Raw genomic sequence first — 22,405 nt, forward strand, 5'->3', positions numbered from 1 at the left:
TTTGTAATTTTGTTTTACAAAGACTTGGTAAGATATTACAGTTTTTACACAGTCTTCTGCCACATATAAACCTCAGACTTGTTGGCTTGTCATATGTGTGTGTTTTCACTGTACGTCCATCTGCACTGTACTTTTTTACTAAATCGAATATAAAAATAAACTTCCTGCATACTGATATTCAAGAGGGTCAGATTCAGTGCTAATAACAACTCTTTGTATGTGCATATTACATTTGCATTCATTTATTTAGTTGACTTTTTTAAAAACAGTCATTTACTAATTAACATGTATCATTTCTGCTGCAGGACTATGTGGACACATCTGTAGAGGACGACAAAGGAAAAACAATTAGAAGTTGCACATATTGGTAGGCTACAACTAAAATTATATCCATGGGCCCTGTGTGTATGTGCTGAGGGGCCCAGGGCCCTACTGATCAGCTGACATTGTATACTCCCAGAGACCGTAATGGTTAGCTTTATTTGTAATTTTTAGATTGTAATTTTTAGGATGTGACTTGAGCCTTGGGAGGCCCCTGAAACACTCAAACCAAATCTGTTTTTGAATTCAGAACTCCATGAAGAAGTTCAAACGTGGTTAAGGGTGTGTTCAGTTTTGGTGCTTTACAGGATGACTGTATCATTTCTGCATTTTGTGCAGTTTGTTGCCATCCAATCAACAGGAGGGGTTGCATCCTGTCACACCTCAGAGTAACGGCTGACTTTGAACCTGTGAGACATAGGTTTTGTGTGATCATGAGGAAGGTGAGTTAGACCAATTATGTGTCCTCTGTGTTTGTTGGCTTATGTGTGTGTGTACAGCCTGTGGCGAGAGAGCATGCAACTTCTTCTTGTCTCACCTAAGGGTTGTGGGAGTTTGAGGAAGTGATCTGTGCTCAGCGCTTGTCACAGACTGCTTCCCTTCACTAAACTTTTGCTCGTGTGCTCTATAGTTTGCTGGTCATGGCAGGGTGCTGAGAAACATTTGGACTGTCACTCTCATCAAAAGAAGAACTACAAACGAGGAGAAACCAACAGTACCGGCATAATGGTAAAGTAGATATTTAATGCGTTCTAACTTTTATGACACATCTAAGTCACATCTAATCTGAGAGTAAATTATGTACATATTTGTTGCTCCTAAAAGACCCTTTGTTGATTAAACTGAAGTCATTTTATTCCTTTATGTGCCTTTGAATAAGTGTGTATAGGATTATATAATCCTCAGTATACTTGAGTCTAGTTACTAATTTTGGAAAGTTTCCTCCTCTATAAAATCAAAATGCTTAAAGGGGCTCATAAAGGATGTGTGAACCTATCTAAAAAAAAAGAAGTAGCCCAAAGAACAGCATCACACAAAAGAAATAGGACTCAAACAACTCCTTAAATGGAAACTGACTGGCCTCTGTCATTAGCCAATGTTTAATTCACCACAAGCATTCGTGACTTTTAATTCTCTTTTTTTTTTGAGTGCACTTGTTAACCATCAAAGTCTGATGCTGTCAAACCGGTGAAATGTTCGCATGTTTCCTTGCCACTGAGGGCTTTCATGATGTCAGGGGCAAGGCAGCTATGTAGCTGAGAGAAGTTTGAGGCTGTGGTGGTGCTTCTGTAGGAAGTGTGCGTTTGACTTTGTGTGGCGAGAGGTTTAACAGAGGAATTTTCGCAACAGCAACCGGGTGCAGGGGTAGTGGGGAAGTATGTCAGAGGGGACTTGCGGTTCTTGTCTGTACTTCCTCACCGCTTGTACAGCTTTCTGAAGCTTGTGTCTTTCTCAGCCTGTACTAAAATGATCCAGCACAACTGGCCTACAACTTACATGGCTCAGACGATGCATGCAAAGTTGACAGGAACCACAAATATTTTAGGAATATTTTAGCAACAAATAAATAAATATTGGAAATGGAAAGGAAATTCAACCACCATCCCATTAATTTAATAAATCACATCTGCTGTCTCAAAATCTTTCATTTCGGAATGACTCACAATGCTGTGCATTAACCATTTTTTCCCCATTTTTCCGTTTTTCACTGGTCAAGCATTTTTCACTATTACTATGACTATTAATATCTAGTCCTACTTGCAAAGAGGAACATTAGTGATGTCATTCCAAAATAGGTATTTAAAAGAATGTTTCAACTGTTCTTGACTTTGAAATGAAAGTCATTAGGCTCCAAAACAACCTAAAATCCTACTGTCTTTCATTGTATGGATAAAAACAAACCACTGAGACATTTTTCAAAATTAGTGTTCCAAAGAAAGACACACAGGCTTGGACTATCACTTTAAGTAAGGTTTGTCCTCATCAAACGTATCCCTATATTTGAGAACCATCAGAGAGGAAGAGGTTTTTTAAGCTCAAGAGTTGTTTGCAAGCAACAAAAGGCTTAGCCAAAGTCCTGTTAGCTGTGTTTGTAGGTATTTCTTGTTTATTTACTTCATGGCCCTTAAACAAGTATGTACTATATAGTATAAATGTGTATTGCATGAATGCAATCTGAACATACTACATTCGTAATGTTCTCATTGTCATGTGATCTACCAGCATCAGTTGTGTTGGTTCATTGCCATTCACAAATGTTCTCCCATAGCCTCATGGGATTGTTCAGAAGCACCACCCCAACCCCAAAATGCTCTCAGCTACCTAGCTACCTTGCCCCTGACATCGTGAAACATGAACATTTCACCAGTTTGACAGCATCAGGCTTTGATGAGTAACATACACTCAGCAATCAAAGGCCTCTTGGGTTTAAAAAAGTGGCCATTTCAGAATCTCTCCTTCAGAATACTTTTCACCTACTGGTTTACAGGTACTGTGAGTTTTGACATAATACTCATTTTATATATTGCCCCAGTTTATAGTGGGGAAGTAGGGCTATTTGCAATAAGTGCCCTCCGAATCTATCATTATTCAGACCTTGTCAGATTGTGAATTGTATGTTCTTATTTCCGGTTTCTTTATTTCATCCAAGCATTTCAGCTATTTCGGTATCTTTCATTTCTGAGTGATTTAAATATGCTTTCATTAGCCATTTATGGAATGTGAAGATCAGTAGACAAATGCATTTTATATTTTTGGGCAGTATTATCACCTAGTTCTACTAGCAAAGAGGAACATTAGTGATGTACAGTGACTTACAAATATGACGTTATTCTTGATTCTGTAGAGCGGGTGCTACATCGAGATTTAAACATCTTAGGTCATCCTTTGAGTCACATTACGAACATTATGTACAGCCTGTACTCTCTCAGAACCTCTTTGAGTGAAAGAGAAATATATCTTCAGAAAATCCAGTGTCAATCAAAAAAAAGTTAATTAGTTTATAATCTTATACCTCTGTTGTAGCTCAGATAAGTACCATGACCATCCTCCATGTGTGGTGTTTGAGCTGTGGTTGAAACATAGTCTAGGAATTCAGACCACAAACCCAGTGAAGGGTTCACAGCTTCCTAACAGTGCAACACATCAAAAGAAAAGAAGCCTTAAGGAGCTTGTATACAAAAACATCTGGTTTACCTGTTAGGCTTAGATATTTCAGCATTATGAGACTCTGGCATGCTTGAGTTAACTTTGACCTCTCCGACTGTAACGTTACAGTGCTTTCTGTGTAAAAAGTAAGTCTTTTTATAAAAATATGTTGAACTTTTCACCTAGGGTCAGTTAAATCTAAATATAAGCAGACAACATTGTTATTATGCTACGTGTTACAGGTCATTTTGCTAAGAAAGCCACAACCTTTAATTTTATGGAGTATGTAATGCATCGAATGTGAAACGTACATACAACTTGTCTATAACTTCCTTACATCTGCTGCCTGTTGCTTTGAAACAATCTGTGGTTTCCTGTTATAGTTATCACAGATAACCACCTTGGTTCAATCACCTAGTTATTTAGACTGGAAAAATTCCATTGTATGGTAATAATTAGAGAACCTACATTGCAACCAACCTATATTGACTAATTTAGCTTACCCTTACCATCACCTCAGTCGAGTCCTAATACTTTAAATAGAGGTATACTATGTATTTGCAGTGGTTCTTTATATTAACTTACGTAGGAGGAAATCCCTCTACATACCCTGTTTTGTACTTCAAATGTCATCTTGTAAAGGATGTAGCTATGAAATACTTATGAAAGTAACCATTTTAAATTTTAAAGCTGAACACATTATCTTTTTTGTGTGTGTTAGCACACAACATTGCAACATTTTTTAGAAACATGTTTTTGACTTTGTATTTATGAAGACTGTGTTTCCTTTTAAAACAAGTAGCCTTCATTTCTGTGAACAGAGATGCACATCTCGGTTCAGCTTTTAGCTTCTCCCATTCTTTGACTGCAATCACCAGTGGTTAGAAATAGTGGTAAATAATTTTAAAACAGGGAAGATTGAAAGAGGAACTGGATGCTGTAAATCTGTTTGAAACATGGCTGTAAGTTTTCCAAAGGCTGCACTGTAAAAAGAATACTGTGAAATTTACAGTAACTTACTGGCAGCAATTAGCTAGTAAGTTGCTGTAGTTCATTTCACAGTATGCTTACTGTAAACTTAATTGCAGTAACTTTAAAAATACTGTAAACTTTTTTACAGTAATAATCACAGTACTGTGTTTCATCACCTCATATATTTTACTTCTGTAATAAGGATTACAGCATTAATTTTGTGTACTGTAAAATGAAGACACTTTTTTTGCCACAAAAATGGCATTTATGTATAACTTTTCACACTTTTAATTTCTAAATTCATAAAATAAAAATAGCATAGCAAAAAAAATTCTTCAATAGGTAAACATTTTTCTGTTAACATTTCATTTCGTTTTGTATACAACAACACTTTTCTGAACATACAAATCAATCCTGTTCAAATGTATTAAAATGTTCGGTTAAAATTAGAATGTATAAAGGGCAAATTAAATTATTTAAAAACAGCAGGATTTCAAACAGTAGAATTTGGTCCCTAAATGTTGTTTTTCTCCCATAACTATAGTTTTCTTCAGAAACGGGCCTGAATTAGTCAATTTCCTGGGCTGGAGTCTTCTACCCTGCAGTGGAAGAAATTAATTATCAATGGAAAGGTTTATAAGCAAGACAGATGGGTTGATGACAATATATAAAAGTTTGATTAGATCATTTGATTTAGCCAATCAACGTGTAATACAACATGTAATACAATGTCCACTTCTCTATAAACCAAAACTCTTACTTAAAAAACACATATTAGGGCCTGGAGAGAAAAATCGATTCACCTAGCTATTGCATAGATTTTAAAATCGTTTTTTTTATTTTTTATTACAGAATCTAAAATCTATGTCCTTGCTTGTAGATGAGGTTGACAGAAGTTAGCCACTTTCGTTCCAAGAGAGGATGAAATGTGTCGTTATCTATGAGTATTAAAGTGTCGTAACATCCAGAGTGGACATGCAGAAGAGACATGAGACTGAACACACTGAAAAGCTTTTGCCCTGCTTAGATGCTGAGAGAGAGATTATACAAGAGAGCTGCACGATTCATCAAAGACTGTGATCTCGGTCATCGCGACCTTTCAATTTGTCTGTCTATTTAACTTTGACAAAATCATATCGCAACATTCATAGACGTTAGTCATGAAACAGCTTCACAAATGGTCTTTTAAATAAATATTTTAAGTTTTGGTATTTTATATGCTCATTACAGTGAGCACAATAATGGAAGTGTGAAGAGTAGAGATGGAAATTTTGAGTAATTTAGAAGTCAAGTACTCTAAAAACCAAGTACTTTAGTATTAAAGTGAAGAAAAGAAAATGTTATGTGCATGAAATTTTGACTTTAGAGCGGCTGTGCTTACTTTTCTACCATTTGCATTGTGAGTTAAAATAAAAGTTTGACGTTTAAAAATTACACAACAGTCCATATAAACCCAAATAAACACTTTGAGAAGTATTTTACTAATCAGGTAGGTGGTTAAAGAATGAGTACTCAAATATTTGTTCCCATTCCTAGTCAAAAATATATCAACAACAAATAAGTGCTTACCTCTGGATAAATTCTAATGTAGTGGCTGCCTCCGCAGGATATTCCATGTTAAATATATAGTATGATGCAAAAAGCACAGCCAGAGCAGAAGTGAATTCGGAACGGTCACTCAGTTGGATTTGGTTGGAGAACTCTGCCCTTGATGCAAAGCATCCACCAATTTGCCCCCAGAATGGACTCTCCTAAAAAAATTAAGTTGAGATTGCACAGCATTCAATCTGATATGGTTTACGGTTTGGCAAAAAAACTTTGCTACACAGTTCACTTATCATAAGATAACTTATCATAACATCCTCTAATGCACAGCCAGGTAGTGAGCCTGCACATGTATGCACATGTATGCACAGTGCAGAATTTGTGCACTTCATTTAGTAAAAATCTGGGTGTCTGTAAAGTCCTGATCATATAACAGAATACTGGAGACATGGATTACACATGATGAATAAGTGTGACCTTTTAAAATGAAGTTTTGAAAGCATTTTGCCTTTATACATGCATTGACCTCATTTTTTCTATTGGATCAGTGACAACTAGAGATTTTTGGAATCTAAGTGCAAAATGACGTAAAACCTTGTTCACACACAGTGAATCGATACAAATATACTTAACACTTAATATACATATATACTTAAAATTGGGATCTATTGTGTATGTGTAGTGCTGGGATCTTACCGAGCATGATGAGTCTTAAACGTCTGCTTGGGCAGAAGTTTCCTGTAACACAAAATAAACAGAAAAAACACTTTTAGAAATCACAGGACAATATTCATAAGAGAAAGTGTGTGGCAATACACACTTTTGAGATCTAACGTTAGCTGGTTTAGGTTTTGAGTAATATCGGTACATATGTGTTTGCAACGCACAAAATATCTTAATGTTTGTACGTTTTATGTGCACTTTCTGGGGATTGTGTCTGAAGAGAAACAACATTGTTTGCATTTGAAAAACATTGTATGCATGCTAGTTCATGTAATTTATGTACCTGGATTGATTGTTAAGGCCTCTTTGCTGCAAGAAATGAACCAAATGGTAAATAAAAATACGAGTAAGATCTCGAAAAATCTTAATACAGTGCGATATATTATTATGCTTCCACGTATCATGTCGGGAAAGGCACTTCAAATTAGACTATCAACAATCTCGTTTCTGCGGTTTGACTTGCGATGAAGTTCAGAAAAATGAAGAACCTATGAAAAATGTCTAAAGTCTTACCTCTAACTGCGTTTTCTGTCGAGTCTCTGGAGTCGACTGGCTTGGCTTCACTGCTTCATGCGCACGCACGCGGTGTCGCCGGTGACAGTTGATGTTAGCTCTTACACTGGCTTGAATATCAGTGCAGTATATGTGAATTAAACAATGTGTTCCTTTGCTCTTTGTATGGGATATAAGTTAAAGGGTGACATACTGCCTATGTAAGCAGACACACGTACAATTTTTAAATAAGCTGTTTTTTCCCCCCTTTTTAATTTACAGTAATTCAGTGCCATCAATGCAGTTTTGTTTCCATTGAGATACATTGAAATGCTCTGCCATAAATTTACCCTAAGCCTCTTCAAAAGTCAGTCTGGCTTTATTTTTGTGTGGAACACCAACTTTTAAAATTTTAGTCAATTCCTGATCAATATAATCCAGTGTTTATGTAAGTAAAATGGATTCCGGATGTTTTTCCATATTGGATTTACACTTCTTTGATCTCAGCATCAAAGTACCATATAATCTCATCTGACTTCTTTTAGACTTGTTCAGTTTCTAGTATGAATCAATGAATGATGCATTTATATAGCGCTTTATTGTGTATTGCTGTACACCTAAAGTGCTTTACAATTATGTTGGGACAAGAAGGCACGGGTTCCCTCAAGATTTATTATGATTAAAATAAGTCAGTTGCTAAATAGGGTCTACAATAGCATAATGTCTATTTCTTCAAGTACATGAACTCAAATCTTTGTTGTAAAATTCCTGTAAATGGACTCTATTCTCTCTCTCTCTCTCTCTTTCTATCTATCATCTGTCCTTCAGGGCAGTAAGTATCACTGGCAGAGCCAGAATGTCAAGCAGAGTGGTGTTGATGACATGGTGCTTCTCTCCAAGATCACTGAAGATGCCATCGTGGAAAATCTCAAAAAGAGGTTTATGGACGACTACATCTTTGTATCCTTGATATGAAAGCGATCAGATAACTCAAGGGTGGAACAACACACTCCTCTCAGCTGATCGGTTAGCACTGTTGGTGTTGTTGCTGTTTTTAAGACTTCGATCACAAGTTTTGTCTTCCTCTTTTGCTTACATGTAACAGTTCACACACACTTGCTTCCTGATTTTACGTGACACTTAGCAGCCACTCTTTAATTGCATGGGATCAAATAAGATATCTCAGTAAGATAAATACTTTTTTATTTCTAGATTTCTTTGTCAAATAAATGTCAACTATTTATCACAGAATCACCACAAAAACGGCTTAAAACACTGATAATATGAAATTCTTCAGCAGCAAATCAGCATATTAGAATGGTTTCTGAAGGATCATGTGTCATTGAAGACCGGAGTAATGGCTGTTTTAAAAATGTTTGCCATTACAGGAATAAATGACATTTTATGATTTTTGAAAAAAACTGAATTGGATTTCATTTAATTCGATTGTTCATATGTCCTTAACTGTGATTTTAAGACCTATATAGGGTCTGTCTTGATATCGGTGAATCCCTTCAAACAGATGCCGTACTTCACTGACCGTGAGATTGAGCTCTACCAGGGAGCTGTATGTCAAATACACTTAGTCAGTCATTTAGCAGATTTATCTTGTATTAAACATGCCATATTCATAGCCACCTCTTTTTTCTTTAGGCCCAGTATGAGAACCCACCGCACATTTATGCTTTGACAGACAACATGTACAGGAACATGATGATTGACAGTGAAAATCAGTGTGTCATTATCAGGTTTGTGATGCTCGCATGATACATGCCGCTTCTTTCAATGCGGATTTGATGTTCTTCCTGTGACTTGCCACATTCAAACCCCAGGCCGTTTTCACATGCAGGCCACACCTCCAAATTAAACCGCTAGCGAAGAAATATCAGGAAATTTACATGACTCGCTTCTGGTTTAAAGTTTAAAGAAATCATTTTTTTGTATGCATTTCCAGTTCTGAGTAAGCTGTCTGCGACCTTTCACTGTCTAACAACTCGAGGCAAAATTTGCTATCACAGCTGTTTGGCAGAGATAAACATTTCAGTATTAGTGTCACCAATATCAACTTTTTACTCTTTTTGGTCCCATTCTCACTGTTGGCCGTTCCTTCCCTTATTTGTCACACCCACAAAAGCCTTTGCAGCAGTGGTCACCATTCTTAGTAAAGTTTCCTTCCTGATTTACACAGGCAGTGGAGAGGAGCTTGCAAATGTTGTTTCTTAATAGCTTTCTTTGCTGCCTTACGGTCCAGCTGAATATAAGTTTGTTTGAAAGTTCCTCTTTAGGTACTGTACCTTACAGACCATCACACCTAATGAACTAGAACAAATCTAGTGAGCTTTAGACATAACCAAATAAATATTTAATAACTAAAAATAACTATTTCTCAGTAGAACAGAATAAATAAATTTAATCATTTTAACCAACCACTGATATTTTACAACCAGGATATTAAAGGCACTGCAGTATGTATGTGATTGACCAAATAGGGACATTTTAGTGTCGCAAGATGTGTCCTGATGCCTTCCTACTTCCATTTTTTGGGTCTTGGCCAATGAGGATGAGAATTACCATATGTAGGCATACCATTTTATTCAGCTAACGAGTGCTATAATTTCTTTTTTTTTTAAAAGAGAAAGAATTAAAACTGGGTTTAATTAAAAGCCACTAACCACAACTTCCTGTTTAAGTGACACCACTTTTTAAAAGCATGCTTGTGTGTGTGTGTGTGTGTGTGTGTGTGTGTGTGTGTGTGTGTGTGTGTGTGTGTGTGTGTGTGTGTGAGAGAGAGAGAGAGAGAGAGAGAGAGAATGTGAATTGAAATAGCACGAATCGGGGTGACTTAACATAATCAGGGAGTATTGTTCCTGTCTTCTGTATGTTTGTGTTCAGTGGAGAAAGTGGAGCAGGAAAAACTGTTGCTGCTAAATACATTATGGGCTACATCTCTAAAGTATCAGGAGGAGGAGCTAAAGTACAGGTAACAAGTGGTTAAATACCTCTTAACTTTTTAGCATGCAGCAAATGGCAGTTATAAAGCTTGTGCGGTGTTGTTTTTGTTGTTCAGCATGTGAAGGAAATTATCCTGCAGTCGAACCCTCTGCTGGAAGCCTTTGGCAATGCAAAGACAGTCCGCAACAACAATTCAAGTCGCTTTGTACGTTTCACACTCACATATATGCAGCTCAGTCTTATGAATTTACAACACGCAAACCTGTGTTCCATTACTATGAGTAACGCTAGCTCAATTGACAGGGCAAATACTTTGAGATCCAGTTTAGTCGAGGAGGAGAGCCAGATGGAGGGAAGATCTCCAACTTCTTGCTGGAAAAATCAAGAGTCGTGAGCCAGAATGAAAGTGAAAGGAACTTTCACATCTTTTACCAGGTAGGAAAATGTTATAATTATAGATCCATATTTTTTAGACAGTGTCTTAAATATAATTTTTTTTATATAAATCACAGAGATCTCATTTAATAGGGTTTAGAAACAGAACACAACAGAAAATAAAAGTCACCATCAAGACTAAATTTAATATATGAAATAGTATTAAAATAAGATATATCATATAAATTATATAATTTAAATAAAATCAAAGAAATTGATAATGGCTTCATTACCTAATGGGTAGGTTTAAGGGTGGGTTAAGGTGTAAGGGATGGGTCAACAGTGCAATTATAAATGTAATTACAGATGTAAATCTAAGTACAATCTAAAAACATGTATGTACACAATAAGTGCATTATACCAAATTATTAATTTAAATGTAAGTGCATAGTAGTTAAGGTCACTTAATATAAAGTGGGACAATTTTTTTTAGGCTTTCTGACTCAAAGACTCATCTAATCTCTGTGATTCCCCAGCTGTGATCCTCGAACAGTCTTTGGCCACTCAAACTCTACTTCTCTCTACTTCCGTGCATTAGGACGATATAGACACATGTCCTCATCCAGGCAGATTTATAATATCTTTAGTTGATTGGAACTTCTTAATTATTGCCCTGATGGTGGAAATTGGGATTTGAAATGCTTTAGCTCTTTTCTTACAGCCACTTTCTATTTTGTGAAGCTCAACAATATTGTTCTGCACATCAGAACTATATTTTCTGGTTTTACTCTTTGTGATGGATGATTAAGGGAATTTGGCCTTTGTGTCCTTTGTGTCCTTCTATTTATAATCCTGTGGAAGAAAAAGTCATGACTGGATAATTTCATACTCCTAGTCACCTTGGTGTGCAAAAAAAAAAAAAATTTTTTTATTATGAATGGGAATATACTTCAGAGATATTTCACTCCTAAAACTTTCTGGGGGTGCCAATATTTGTGGCCAACATGCATTGGAGAATTTCATAATGTGCATGAGTTTCCTCACAATTTCCGTTGTTTTACTTCAATAATAGGTTAGAATTTTGTGATTTAAAAAAAAATTTTACATAAAATTTTCAGATTACTGATGGGCCACATGAATGGCTATTGAATTAACCACCTCTCTCTCTCTCTCTCTCTCTCAATCTATTTTCTATCTTTTTTTTTTTTAGCTAATAGATGGTTGCACGCCTCAGCAGAGGGAAGAATTGGGAATTATGACCCCAGATTACTACTTCTACCTGAACCAGTCTGGAACATACAAGGTGGATGGAACTAATGACAGCAAGGACTTCCAAGAAACCATGGTACATATTTTCATCTATATATCATCATGCCAGATTATGTGTATCTCTTCTCAGACACATTGAGAACAGTCGAGTTTCTGCTACTAAGACCTTTGCTGTTTTTGATGTCTACAGGAAGCCATGCAGGTGATTGGCATACCAGAGATGTTTCAGAGGCAGGCGCTGCAGATTGTAGCTGGCATCTTACATCTGGGCGCCATCAATTTCATTGAGGCGGGAAACTACGCGCAGGTGGAGAGCACAGACTGTGAGTGATATGTGGATGAATTGTGCCTATTTGCTGTTCTGAGATCACTCAGTATAATTCTGAAACCACTGACTGTCATAATAGTAACTGATTATTTTGAGCTTTGTAAATGTTCTGTTAGACTTTATGTTGACATCTTTTACACTGCTTTCATCCCAGTGCTGGCATTCCCTGCGTACTTGCTGGGCATCGACCAAAACCGTCTACAGGAGAAACTCACTAGCAGGAAAATGGACTCCAAGTGGGGTGGTAAATCTGAATCCATTGATGTGACTCTGAACAGAGAACAAGCATGCTACACACGTGACGCTCTCTCCAAAGCACTTTACGCCCGTCTGTTTGACTACCTTGTTGAGGTTAGCAAACAGTGCATGGACACCCAATAACTGTTGGTTGAGATGGAAAAATATATATTTTTATATATATATATATATATATATATATATATATACACACACACACACACATATTTTTGCTTTTCTCTGTTTGAGCAGGCAATAAATAAAGCCATGCAGAAACCCATTGAGGAGCTCAGTGTTGGTGTTCTGGATATTTATGGATTTGAAATTTTCCAGGTGAATATCCTCTCCTTTTATTGATTGTTATTGAATATTATAATGAGGGAATTTTAACCTACTAATCATTAATCAGTCAGTTAGTCATATTTGCAATTTTAATTGACTCTAAATCTGCATTGCCATTCAAAAGTCTGGGGTCAGTAAGAGTAATATTAAAAAAGAAAGAAAGAATTAAATTACTACTTTTATTTAGAAACAATGCCTCAAGTGACAGTAAATATTTATGATTTACAAAATATTTGTTTTGCAAATTAATGCTGCTCTTTTGAGCTTTATATTCATCAAAGAATCCTTAAAATATAGAATCCTATTTTTTATCAAGCAGCACAGCTGTTTTCAACATTGATAATAATAATTATTAAATATTATTAATTAAAATATATTAAATAGATCATTTTAATGATATTTTAGAATTGTAATCAAATTTCACAGTATTAGTCTTTTTACTCTATTAGTGAACAAATAAATGCAGCCTTGGTGAAAATAAGAGACTTATTTCAGTAACATAAAAAAAATCGACCCCAAACATTTGAATGGAAGACATATTTTGTGTATGTGTGTGTGTTTTATGATTATTTCAAGTGTTAATGTTCTTAAGTAACATTCTGTGAAAAAAAATTAGTACATTTTAATTTAATTCTATAGTTAATAACAATTTTTTTTCTCTAGAGGAATGGTTTTGAGCAGTTCTGTATCAACTTTGTGAATGAAAAGCTGCAGCAGATCTTTATTGAGCTGACACTGAAAGCAGAACAGGTACAACAAACAGCTCTTTCATTATTCTTTTCACTATATCTCTCTTGATGTGTGTAAAGTCGCAGCCTGACAGACTTTATTGTTCTTTACTTCCTACAGGAAGAGTATGTACAGGAGGGCATTAAATGGACACCCATAGAATACTTTAACAACAAAGTTGTGTGTGACTTAATAGAAAATAAACTGGTAAGTCCGTAGAGAGGCTGTGCTATATTCATTATTACTAACAATTCATGATAATAATAATCATTTTTATTAGCTTTGTCAGCTGTAACCCCATTCCCTCCTCAATCTCAGAATCCTCCCGGCATCATGAGCGTGCTGGATGATGTTTGCGCTACCATGCACGCCAAAGGAGATGGAGCTGATATGACTCTGCTTCAGAAGCTACAGGCTGCGGTGGGGACGCACGATCACTTCAACAACTGGAACTCTGGTTTCGTCATTCACCACTATGCTGGCAAGGTGTGTTACCACTTTTGATCTGTAGTGCTTACCAACCAAAAACCATTTTGAACAGTAGTGTAGCACTCCCGAATTGCTTCTCATTGCCTGCTTCTTTGATTCAGGTGTCGTATGACATCAGCGGATTCTGTGAGCGAAACAGAGATGTGCTTTTTCCTGATCTCATAGAATTGATGCAAAGCAGCCAATAGTAAGAGCTCATTCTCTCTTTTTCTCTTTTGTCATAAGAACTGTTTAAGGTTGTTTTAGGTTTGGTAAAAGGGTAGAGAACTTCATGTAACAGAAAGCCAAGGAAACAACAGAACAATGACAGATGAGAGTTATCAGTTTTCCCTGCAACTGGTTTTCTTGCAAGTGGACATAACCATTTTTATACCCGTAATCTCAGACAACATGTTCCAAACATCCACAAAATATTGATCTCCCTTGACATTGCAGTGACTTCATCCAGAGCCTCTTCCCAGAAAACCTCAACACGGATAAGAAAGGTAGACCAACCACCGCTAGCTCGAAGATCAAAGTAAGACCAATGTTTATAATAAACTTGTATTCTAATGAGGATCGGCACACCTGCCACAGTTCTTTTATCTGGAGTCACTCTTTGACTGTCTGGTCCACAGAGACAGGCCAATGAGTTGGTTAGCACACTGATGAAGTGCACACCGCACTACATCCGCTGCATCAAACCCAACGAGACCAAGAGGCCCAAAGACTGGGAGGAGAGCAGGTGAGCTCATACAAATAAGACTTCAGATATTTCACAAAGATGGAGTAAATGAACTACAACTTGGGCTATTCATAAATTTCACTTTTATCTTCTCAGAGTGAAACATCAGGTGGAATATCTTGGCTTGAGGGAAAATATTAGGGTACGACGTGCCGGCTTTGCTTATCGTAGAATCTTCCAGAAGTTTTTACAGAGGTAAGAGTAATCCTGAAAAAAATATGTTGGACAAAAATATATTTTAAAATATGTTTCATATGGATATTTTAGTAGCATTGCAAAGCAATACTTGAATTAGCTCTGGGATTTTCTAGTTAAGAAAATGAACCTCAGGTGAGAGAGCTTAAATAAATTTGTCTCGGGTGTTAATCTCTGCGGAAATATCGCTGGTGTGTTCATCTTGACCTCTCAGGAGTGCTAATTTTACAGGTGATTTCCCAGGTGTGTTCATCTCTGCAGTTACAGAAAAGCATTTGTGTTTTGCTAGGTACGCCATTCTAACAGCAGAGACGTGGCCTAATTGGCGTGGTCCGGAACAGCAGGGCGTTTTGCACCTCTTGCGTTCTGTAAACATGGACACAGATCAGTACCAAATGGGACGCACCAAAGTCTTCGTCAAGAATCCAGAGTCGGTGAGGCTCAAAAATTAGAAAAAAAGTCAGAAAATGATTTAAAAAGACATACACCTAAAATAAGGCCTAAAAAGAAGGGCATAAATAAACTTTGGGTCAAATCTGGACTTTCCCTTAAATCCTGTTTCAACTCCCATTTCTTTTAACTGCAGCTATTTTTGCTGGAGGAGATGCGAGAGAGGAAGTTCGACACATTTGCCAGAACCATCCAGAAGGCGTGGAGGAAATTCATCGCCAGGAAGAAATATGAACAGATGCGGGAGGAGGGTGAGTACAAGTTTATAAAACCTGGAGACTTCTTCCATAGACCCTAACAGCATCCTAACAGTCGCAGAACTTCATAAGTGACTGATCGAAACGGTCTACCATGTGCCACACAAACACATGTTTCCATTCATTTCACAAGACTTTGCTGTTAGCATTATGCTAAGCTAATGGCAGGATCCTCTAATAAACATAAATAATACACTGCATAAACAAATATTGGGTACAATAATCTATTTGTAATTATACCCAACTTTTTTAAATGAAACTTCTAGGTGATTTAGTATTAAATTAATTACATTTATTTATAATCCCCGTTTCTGTTTTGTAATGTTTACATTGCATATGGTATGCACACTGTTTTTCTCTCTCTTTCTGTCTAAATTTCAGCCTCTGATATACTCTATAACTTTAAAGAACGACGTAAGAATAGTATAAACAGGAACTTTGTTGGCGATTACCTGGGAATGGAAGAGAGGCCTGAACTCCGGCAGTTCATGCTCAAGAGAGAGCGAGTTGACTTTGCAGACTCAGTCAACAAGTTTGACCGTAGGTTCAAGGTGAGAAACTAATAAGCAAAAATGATGTGTAGTTTTCCTTTCAAACATTAGGATTATTAATGTTTTTGAAAGAAGTCTCTAAAATGCTAAAGTCTTTAAAGTCTCTTAAATTTTTACATTTAAATTTAATTTAATTTAAAATGCCGATTTGGGGTCCAAAAAAAAACATTTCTTCTCATTATCAGTGTTGACAACAGTTGTGCTGCTTAATATTTTAGTGGAAACTGTGATACGATTCATCATTCTTGGGTTCAGGATTATTTCTCGTTGTTTTCTTTAGTCTATAAAGAGGGATCTGATACTGACACCGAAATCCATCTACCTAATCGGTCGGGAAAAGATAAAGAAAGGACCAGAGAAAGGCCAGATAAAGGAAATTCTGAAAAGAAAGCTTGACATTAAAAGTGTCCATTCGATCTCTTTGAGGTGAGTAGCTGCCTTATACTAGGTATAAAGTCTATGCTAGTGCAACATAAATATATATATATATATATATATATATATATATATATATATGTATGTACGTATGTATATATGTATATATATGTATATATATATGTATATATGTATATATATATATATATATATATATATATTATTATTTTATTTTTTTTTTAGTCTAAGAATATAGTGGCATTTTTGTTGCAATTACACATTGCTCATTTAACAAGGAACAGCAAGATGTGTAAATATTCAAATTTATTCAACAAAATATTGCAATTGCAAATCCAAAAAGGCATTACACATTTAGACAGATATACACCTGCTTTTAAAATCATTGTCTGTTATTTAAGCTCTGAGCCTGAGCATTTATTCGCAATAGTGCTTACATGCAGATTTATTTCTATGTGACACAAATAAGCTGCCAGACCACCACTGCTGCTACAGCAGAAGAGCTTACGCGGAAGTTCTGCTGGGTCAAACTATCTGCAAAGTGCTAAAAGGAAATTAACAAACAGGAAATGAGTTAATATTTATGGCAGCTCAGCTCTTTTTTCTGCCTTATATGACAAGTCTGAGTGAGAATGAAAGCGGTTTTGAACAAGAGAGAGAGGGATGGTGATCATCTACTTGTTATGATGATATTTAATGATGATATATCAGAGACGTGAAGATAATGTAAAAATCAATTACACATTAGTCACTTACTATTACTGTGCTTTGATGTTTCATCAGTCATGCCCTCTCTCATCCCCTCTTCTATTTTGTCCTTAATTGCTCTAAAGCTTTTCATTGTATTAATTGTCAAGCACCATTTGAGCTGTTTGAGTTTTGAGTGACTGATGAGAAAATGTCATTTGTTGGATTTCATTTAAATTACTTACCTATTTTACAGTTTTTACTTTATTAATTAAAAACCGTAACACTGTGAACTATTACAAAAAAATTAAAATAACTGTTTTCTATTTGAATATTTTCTAAAATGTAATTTCATCCTGTGATTGCAAGTACTTTTAGCAGCCATTACTCCATTCCTCAGTTTCACATGATCTGCTGATTTCTTATATTTGACAATGTTGAAAACAGTTGTGCCAATTAATATTTTTGTTGAAACCATAATACATTTTTAGGTTTCTTGAATAGACTATTAAAAATAAATAGAAAAAAGGAAATGGAAAGTTCAAAAGAATGCTCAAAAAACTTTTCAAAAAAATTAATGAAACAAGAACCAAAACACTGGGTAAATACTGGGAAATTTATATTGAAAACTTCAGAATTTTGTTTGGACAAGCACCATATTTTCTTCAGGAAATGTACAAAATGAGTCTTCTTTCATTTCCCTCCAGCACAAGGCAAGATGACTTCTTCATCCTTCACGAGAATGAGTATGACAGTCTGCTGGAGTCCACATTTAAGACTGAGTTCCTCAGTCTGCTTTGCAAACGTTATGAGGAGCAGACCCAAAGCAAACTCTCACTGTCCTTCAACGACAGGTGCTGATAACTCTCTATCTCTAACTCTCTATTGCATTAGACTCATTCCAGAGCAGTACATAAACTGATAGTAATATTTTGTGCAGGCTGGAGTTCCGTGTGAAGAAGGAGGGCTGGGGAGGAGGCGGCTCACGTGTGGTGGTTTTCCAGAGGGGACAGACTGATGTAGCCGTCATCAAACCTGGAGGAAAGACCCTTACTATCACTATAGGAGATGGACTACCAAAGACATCCAGTACGTGAGATAAATGGATGGATGAAGAGTGTCAACAGTGGCACAAAACTCATTGAGCTTTACTGCATGTTCTTTTTGTTTTTCTCCAGAGCCAACAAGGAAAGGCATGCCACAGAGTCAAGGAGGGAGAAACCAGCCACAGCACAGAGGTAAAATTCCTAATGGATGTAATTAAGTTCAAATTCTGAGCTTAAACTGCTATGCTGAACCATGTGGATACATTTCTATTCCCTCTATATTTATTGAAGCCCTCTATATGATATGATTTTTGACAGGGGGCCATCAGAACGGGGCTGCACAGTTTGCCCGGGGTGGTGCACAACAGCAGCAACACTCACAGAAGGAAGCGACGTACTCCATGCCAGTGAGGAACCCTCCACCTAGCAACGCTCTTCCTAAACTGGGATCGCAGAAGAATCGAAGAGGCTCCAGGCCAGCCCAGAATCAGTCCACGAACCTTGACTTCCTCAATGTGCCTGATCAGGGCATGTCAGGGTAAGAGAACACAGTTGCACATGCCCCTGCAAAAGCATCTCAAAACCAGTTTTTGTAAATACTAAACGGTCTAAAACTTCCCAGAATGCAGCGGAAAAGGAGCATCAGTCAACGCCCTCCACCGGCCCCCTCTAGCCGTCCCAAACCTCAGCCCCGACCACAGGGCCCTCGTTGCAGAGCGCTTTACCAGTATTTTGGCCAAGATGTGGATGAAATTAGTTTTGATGTCAATGACGTCATAGAACTTCTCAGTGAAGGTGAGACCTGGAAATAAGAATGTTGTGAATTCGATTTAGGCTTTGTGTCTAATGCTCCTCTGGGTTTCCTGCAGATCCATCGGGGTGGTGGCGAGGGCGGATTCATGGGAAGGAGGGTCTCTTTCCTGGGAACTATGTGGAGAAGATCTGACCTCTGCATGTCACACTGATGCACCTGCACCCTGACTTTTGACGTCTAACCTCCACTAGATCATGGAATCCTTTAGGCTCTGGGAATCTGGACTCAAGCCAGTGACAAGATCAGTAGGATTTTTTGCAGAATTTTATGACTTGTTTTTTTGTTTGTTTTTGTTTACAAAGACTCTGCACTGTCCACAAATGACCACTTGGCTGTGCTGTTGTGCAGTTTGAAAGATTTGTGAGAATGGTTTCTTTTTTCAAAGGGAAGAACAACAATCAAAGCCTTTTCCTTCATTTTTATGTCTAATTTCCTGAAATTTTCTGTAATATGTAAAAATATTTTCTATGGATCATTTTTATTTTTTTTATACCATTTTTTTCTTCTCATCTGTGTAAAATCTCCATTCAAATCTTTATAGAAAGTATAAATTGATGTCTGATATTAACAGTATTAAAGAAAGCTTTGTTTTACATGTTCAGTGCTGCACTATATTAAAATTTAAATGAAAAATCTAAGAAATATATTTATTTATTAATATATAAATATGTATATTTCCTAATGTTTTAGCCACAAATGTGATTATACTCTCAAAAAATAAGGAATATGTCCATTACAATGTGATGATTATGAGAAGAATTCCTCCTCTGGTTCGGTTCACTCTGATCAAGCTTTGTTGAATGGAGAATCTGTTAAAGGTTGCATCTGGAAGTAGGCTAATTATTACTTCTCAAGGCAGTGAAAACTTAACTTTTCTTGGCCAGTAAACGTGTTCCAGAAAATTGGAGCCAAACCTAAATAACTTTACCATGGAAACTTGTTTTTCCTTGTTTCCTTTCCCTCTTGTCTAATTTCTGTGGTACATGCATTTGATGTGATATTTGGATTGGATTTGCAATTGAATAGAGAGTATTAGCCCCTGGCACAAAAAGTGTCTGACAGAAAGGTGAATGACAGAAAAAAACGTGTTCTTCGGAGGTGGATGGGAAGACTGGTTGAGCAGGTGAATTCAGATTTCAAAAGTCCTCTCCCTGACAGGTGCACAGGGATGCTACGATATGAAACTCAGGCCTCATTTTCCATGCTAAACATTAATGCAAAAACCAGCATGTTGCTGAGAGTGAAAACAAATACAGATTTAAGCCTGGACATTTGCAAGTGATCATGTTTATGAGGACTAACTGCAGCAGTTTCATCTACTGTATATGTATAGTTTCTTTTAGGATATTTGTACAGGTAGAGGACAGCATAAATTTACTATAGTAACCAGTATTAGTAATACCTAATACTGCTTTAAAATTATGGATATTGAATCTACTTGAACAGCTTGAGCCTACACAAGTCATGTTGTTTCTTTCCTTTTTTAACTTCATATGACAGTAGAGAAAATAACATTTGTATGCTTGTTTTTAATCAAGTTATCAAATCGTGGTGTCAGTTTGATTTGATTTAATTGTATAGCCCTGGCTGGCACGTGTTTAACTATAATACTTACAAAAGTATAGTTATATTTATTAACAGACAATTGCCAATAGACAGTGTAATCCAACTTTATAGAGCTGAATATTTATATATTGCCACATGGTGGGGTAAAGTGTGGAGAAAACAAAAACGTGAAAAAAAAAACAGTAAAAAAAAAAAAGTACCTCTAAAAAGGCGAAATAAGGGTACTTAAACACAATACTTCAAATTTGCACGAAAGCAAATAAATAAATAAATAAAGAAACAAGTAGGGTAACCTGAGAACAATTGTGCCGTAATCCACGGTTAGACCATGGTAAAGTTCTCTAAGGGGGGTGCGGTATGAGGCCACCTTTTTTTAACGAAGTTATATTTTTGTGAAGGCATTCAATATTGAAACTAAATATTTGTGAGGTGAATGAGTTAAATGGGCGTCAAATATTCGACAGGTGAGGTGCAGGTAAACTTGACCTCAGTTCGTTAAACTTGTGCTGCAGCTCGTGCGCGGCGCGTGGATGCCGTTCTTTAATGGAAAACGGTGCGTTTCAGTTCTTTCCGCATAGCGAGCTGACAGCTTCAAAATACAATGGCGCAGTGAGGAATGCTACTGTTCGCTCGGTTTCACCTGAACCCTCCAGGTAATGTCACAACGCGAGACCCGAGTAACAGGATCTGGGACATCTCACCCCTACTACCTGACACATGGAGCGCGCGACTGTGGGTGTGCTTTTGAGAGGTATAAGCGACAGGCTATTTATTACGTCTTCTTCTTCTTTTTTCTATTCTAAGATTGTTTGGTACTTCATATAGTTTATATAAGATACGTATGTTAGTCTAATCATAAGCGTTTCGGTTATTTTAGTTTTTGTTTGCTTTCTCTGTAATTCTGTGCTGTACTCCCCTGCCAATTCATTTATTCTCCAGAGAATTGACTTTTCCCGGGTGAATGATCCGTGCTCTGCGAGGTAATAATGATACGAGACCACAGATCCAGTGATGAAATGTGGTTGTATGATGATAAATGACTGTAGTATATGACATATTGGTTAACTGAAAACCTTGTGAGCTCAGAAAAGGTCATGCACCTGGTGTTTAAAATGGCAACAATAACTGCGGTTTGTAGTGTCACTGGGAATAATTTTGCTACACTTACGCAAGAGAAACCTGTCATTTTCAGTTTATCTTAGAATGGCACAGATTTTGAATTATCCCACTGAATCGAATCTTTTGATCTGTTCACTAAAAGATTCATTTTCTATGATATGAACAAGTCATTGAATCATTAAAAACAGTTTCGACCCAGTTCAACATAGGACCAGTTCACTCTAAATTTGTTTTTGCGTTATAGAACTTGAGAGTTATGGCAAAATTTATACAAAATTTTTTAATGTTCCCTCATCCTTTTAATGCCGCTTAATATGCCTCTTTCTACAAAATGTAATTTATGTCTCAGGTGTCCCCAGAATGTGTTAAGTTTCAGCTCAAAATACCCCACAGATAATGCATTATATCATTTTGAAAATGCCTATTTTGAGTGGAAGCAGAAACACGCTGTTTTCTTGTCTGTATCTTTAAATGCAAATTAGTTTCTGCTTCCCGCCCCCTCTTCCAGAATAGGGCTGTGGATTTACAGCTCATACCTCAAATACTCTGCCAAAAACTGTTTGGTTTTGATTATCCTGCACTAAAATCATGCGTTTTGAAGCCATATCAGTTTGAACTTCTGAAACATGGTTTTCTGAGTGCATGCTTCTGAAGCACGCGCACAGGAAGCCGCTGTCACACA

The 22,405-nt window shown here is 36.7% G+C and overlaps 1 protein-coding gene across 2 annotated transcripts; it reads left to right on the top strand.

The window, feature by feature from the left end:
• The first annotated feature begins 405 nt into the window (after positions 1–405).
• Positions 406–19,887, top strand: LOC132114686 (unconventional myosin-If-like). Of its 2 annotated transcripts, XM_059522948.1 has the most exons (29): positions 406–764; positions 953–1,050; positions 8,029–8,160; positions 8,678–8,767; positions 8,854–8,948; positions 10,093–10,180; positions 10,268–10,357; positions 10,456–10,587; positions 11,738–11,872; positions 11,987–12,119; positions 12,279–12,475; positions 12,614–12,694; positions 13,367–13,453; positions 13,553–13,639; positions 13,751–13,918; positions 14,023–14,108; positions 14,357–14,438; positions 14,539–14,645; positions 14,742–14,840; positions 15,130–15,274; positions 15,427–15,541; positions 15,929–16,098; positions 16,379–16,524; positions 17,886–18,032; positions 18,119–18,267; positions 18,357–18,416; positions 18,543–18,762; positions 18,847–19,019; positions 19,094–19,887. In XM_059522948.1, exons 2-29 carry the CDS (start codon positions 1,048–1,050, stop codon positions 19,168–19,170), a joined length of 3,294 nt encoding a protein of 1,097 aa, XP_059378931.1. In that variant the 5' UTR covers positions 406–764; positions 953–1,047; the 3' UTR covers positions 19,171–19,887. The 2 variants fall into 2 exon arrangements, with proteins under 2 accessions (XP_059378931.1, XP_059378930.1); XM_059522947.1 differs by lacking the exon at positions 406–764 and having other exon boundaries at positions 856–1,050.
• Positions 19,888–22,405: the final 2,518 nt, after the last annotated feature.

This window comes from Carassius carassius, chromosome 34 (assembly GCF_963082965.1).
Source record: "Carassius carassius chromosome 34, fCarCar2.1, whole genome shotgun sequence".
Lineage (NCBI taxonomy): Eukaryota > Metazoa > Chordata > Actinopteri > Cypriniformes > Cyprinidae > Carassius > Carassius carassius.

Bases quoted from the DNA above. Each gene is read 5' to 3' on its own strand.
- LOC132114686 (XM_059522948.1), top strand. The intron at 8,161-8,677 runs GTATCCTTGATA...TGTGATTTTAAG, and splicing joins TTATGGACGACTACATCTTT to ACCTATATAGGGTCTGTCTT. The intron at 10,588-11,737 runs GTAGGAAAATGT...TTTTTTTTTTAG, and splicing joins ACTTTCACATCTTTTACCAG to CTAATAGATGGTTGCACGCC.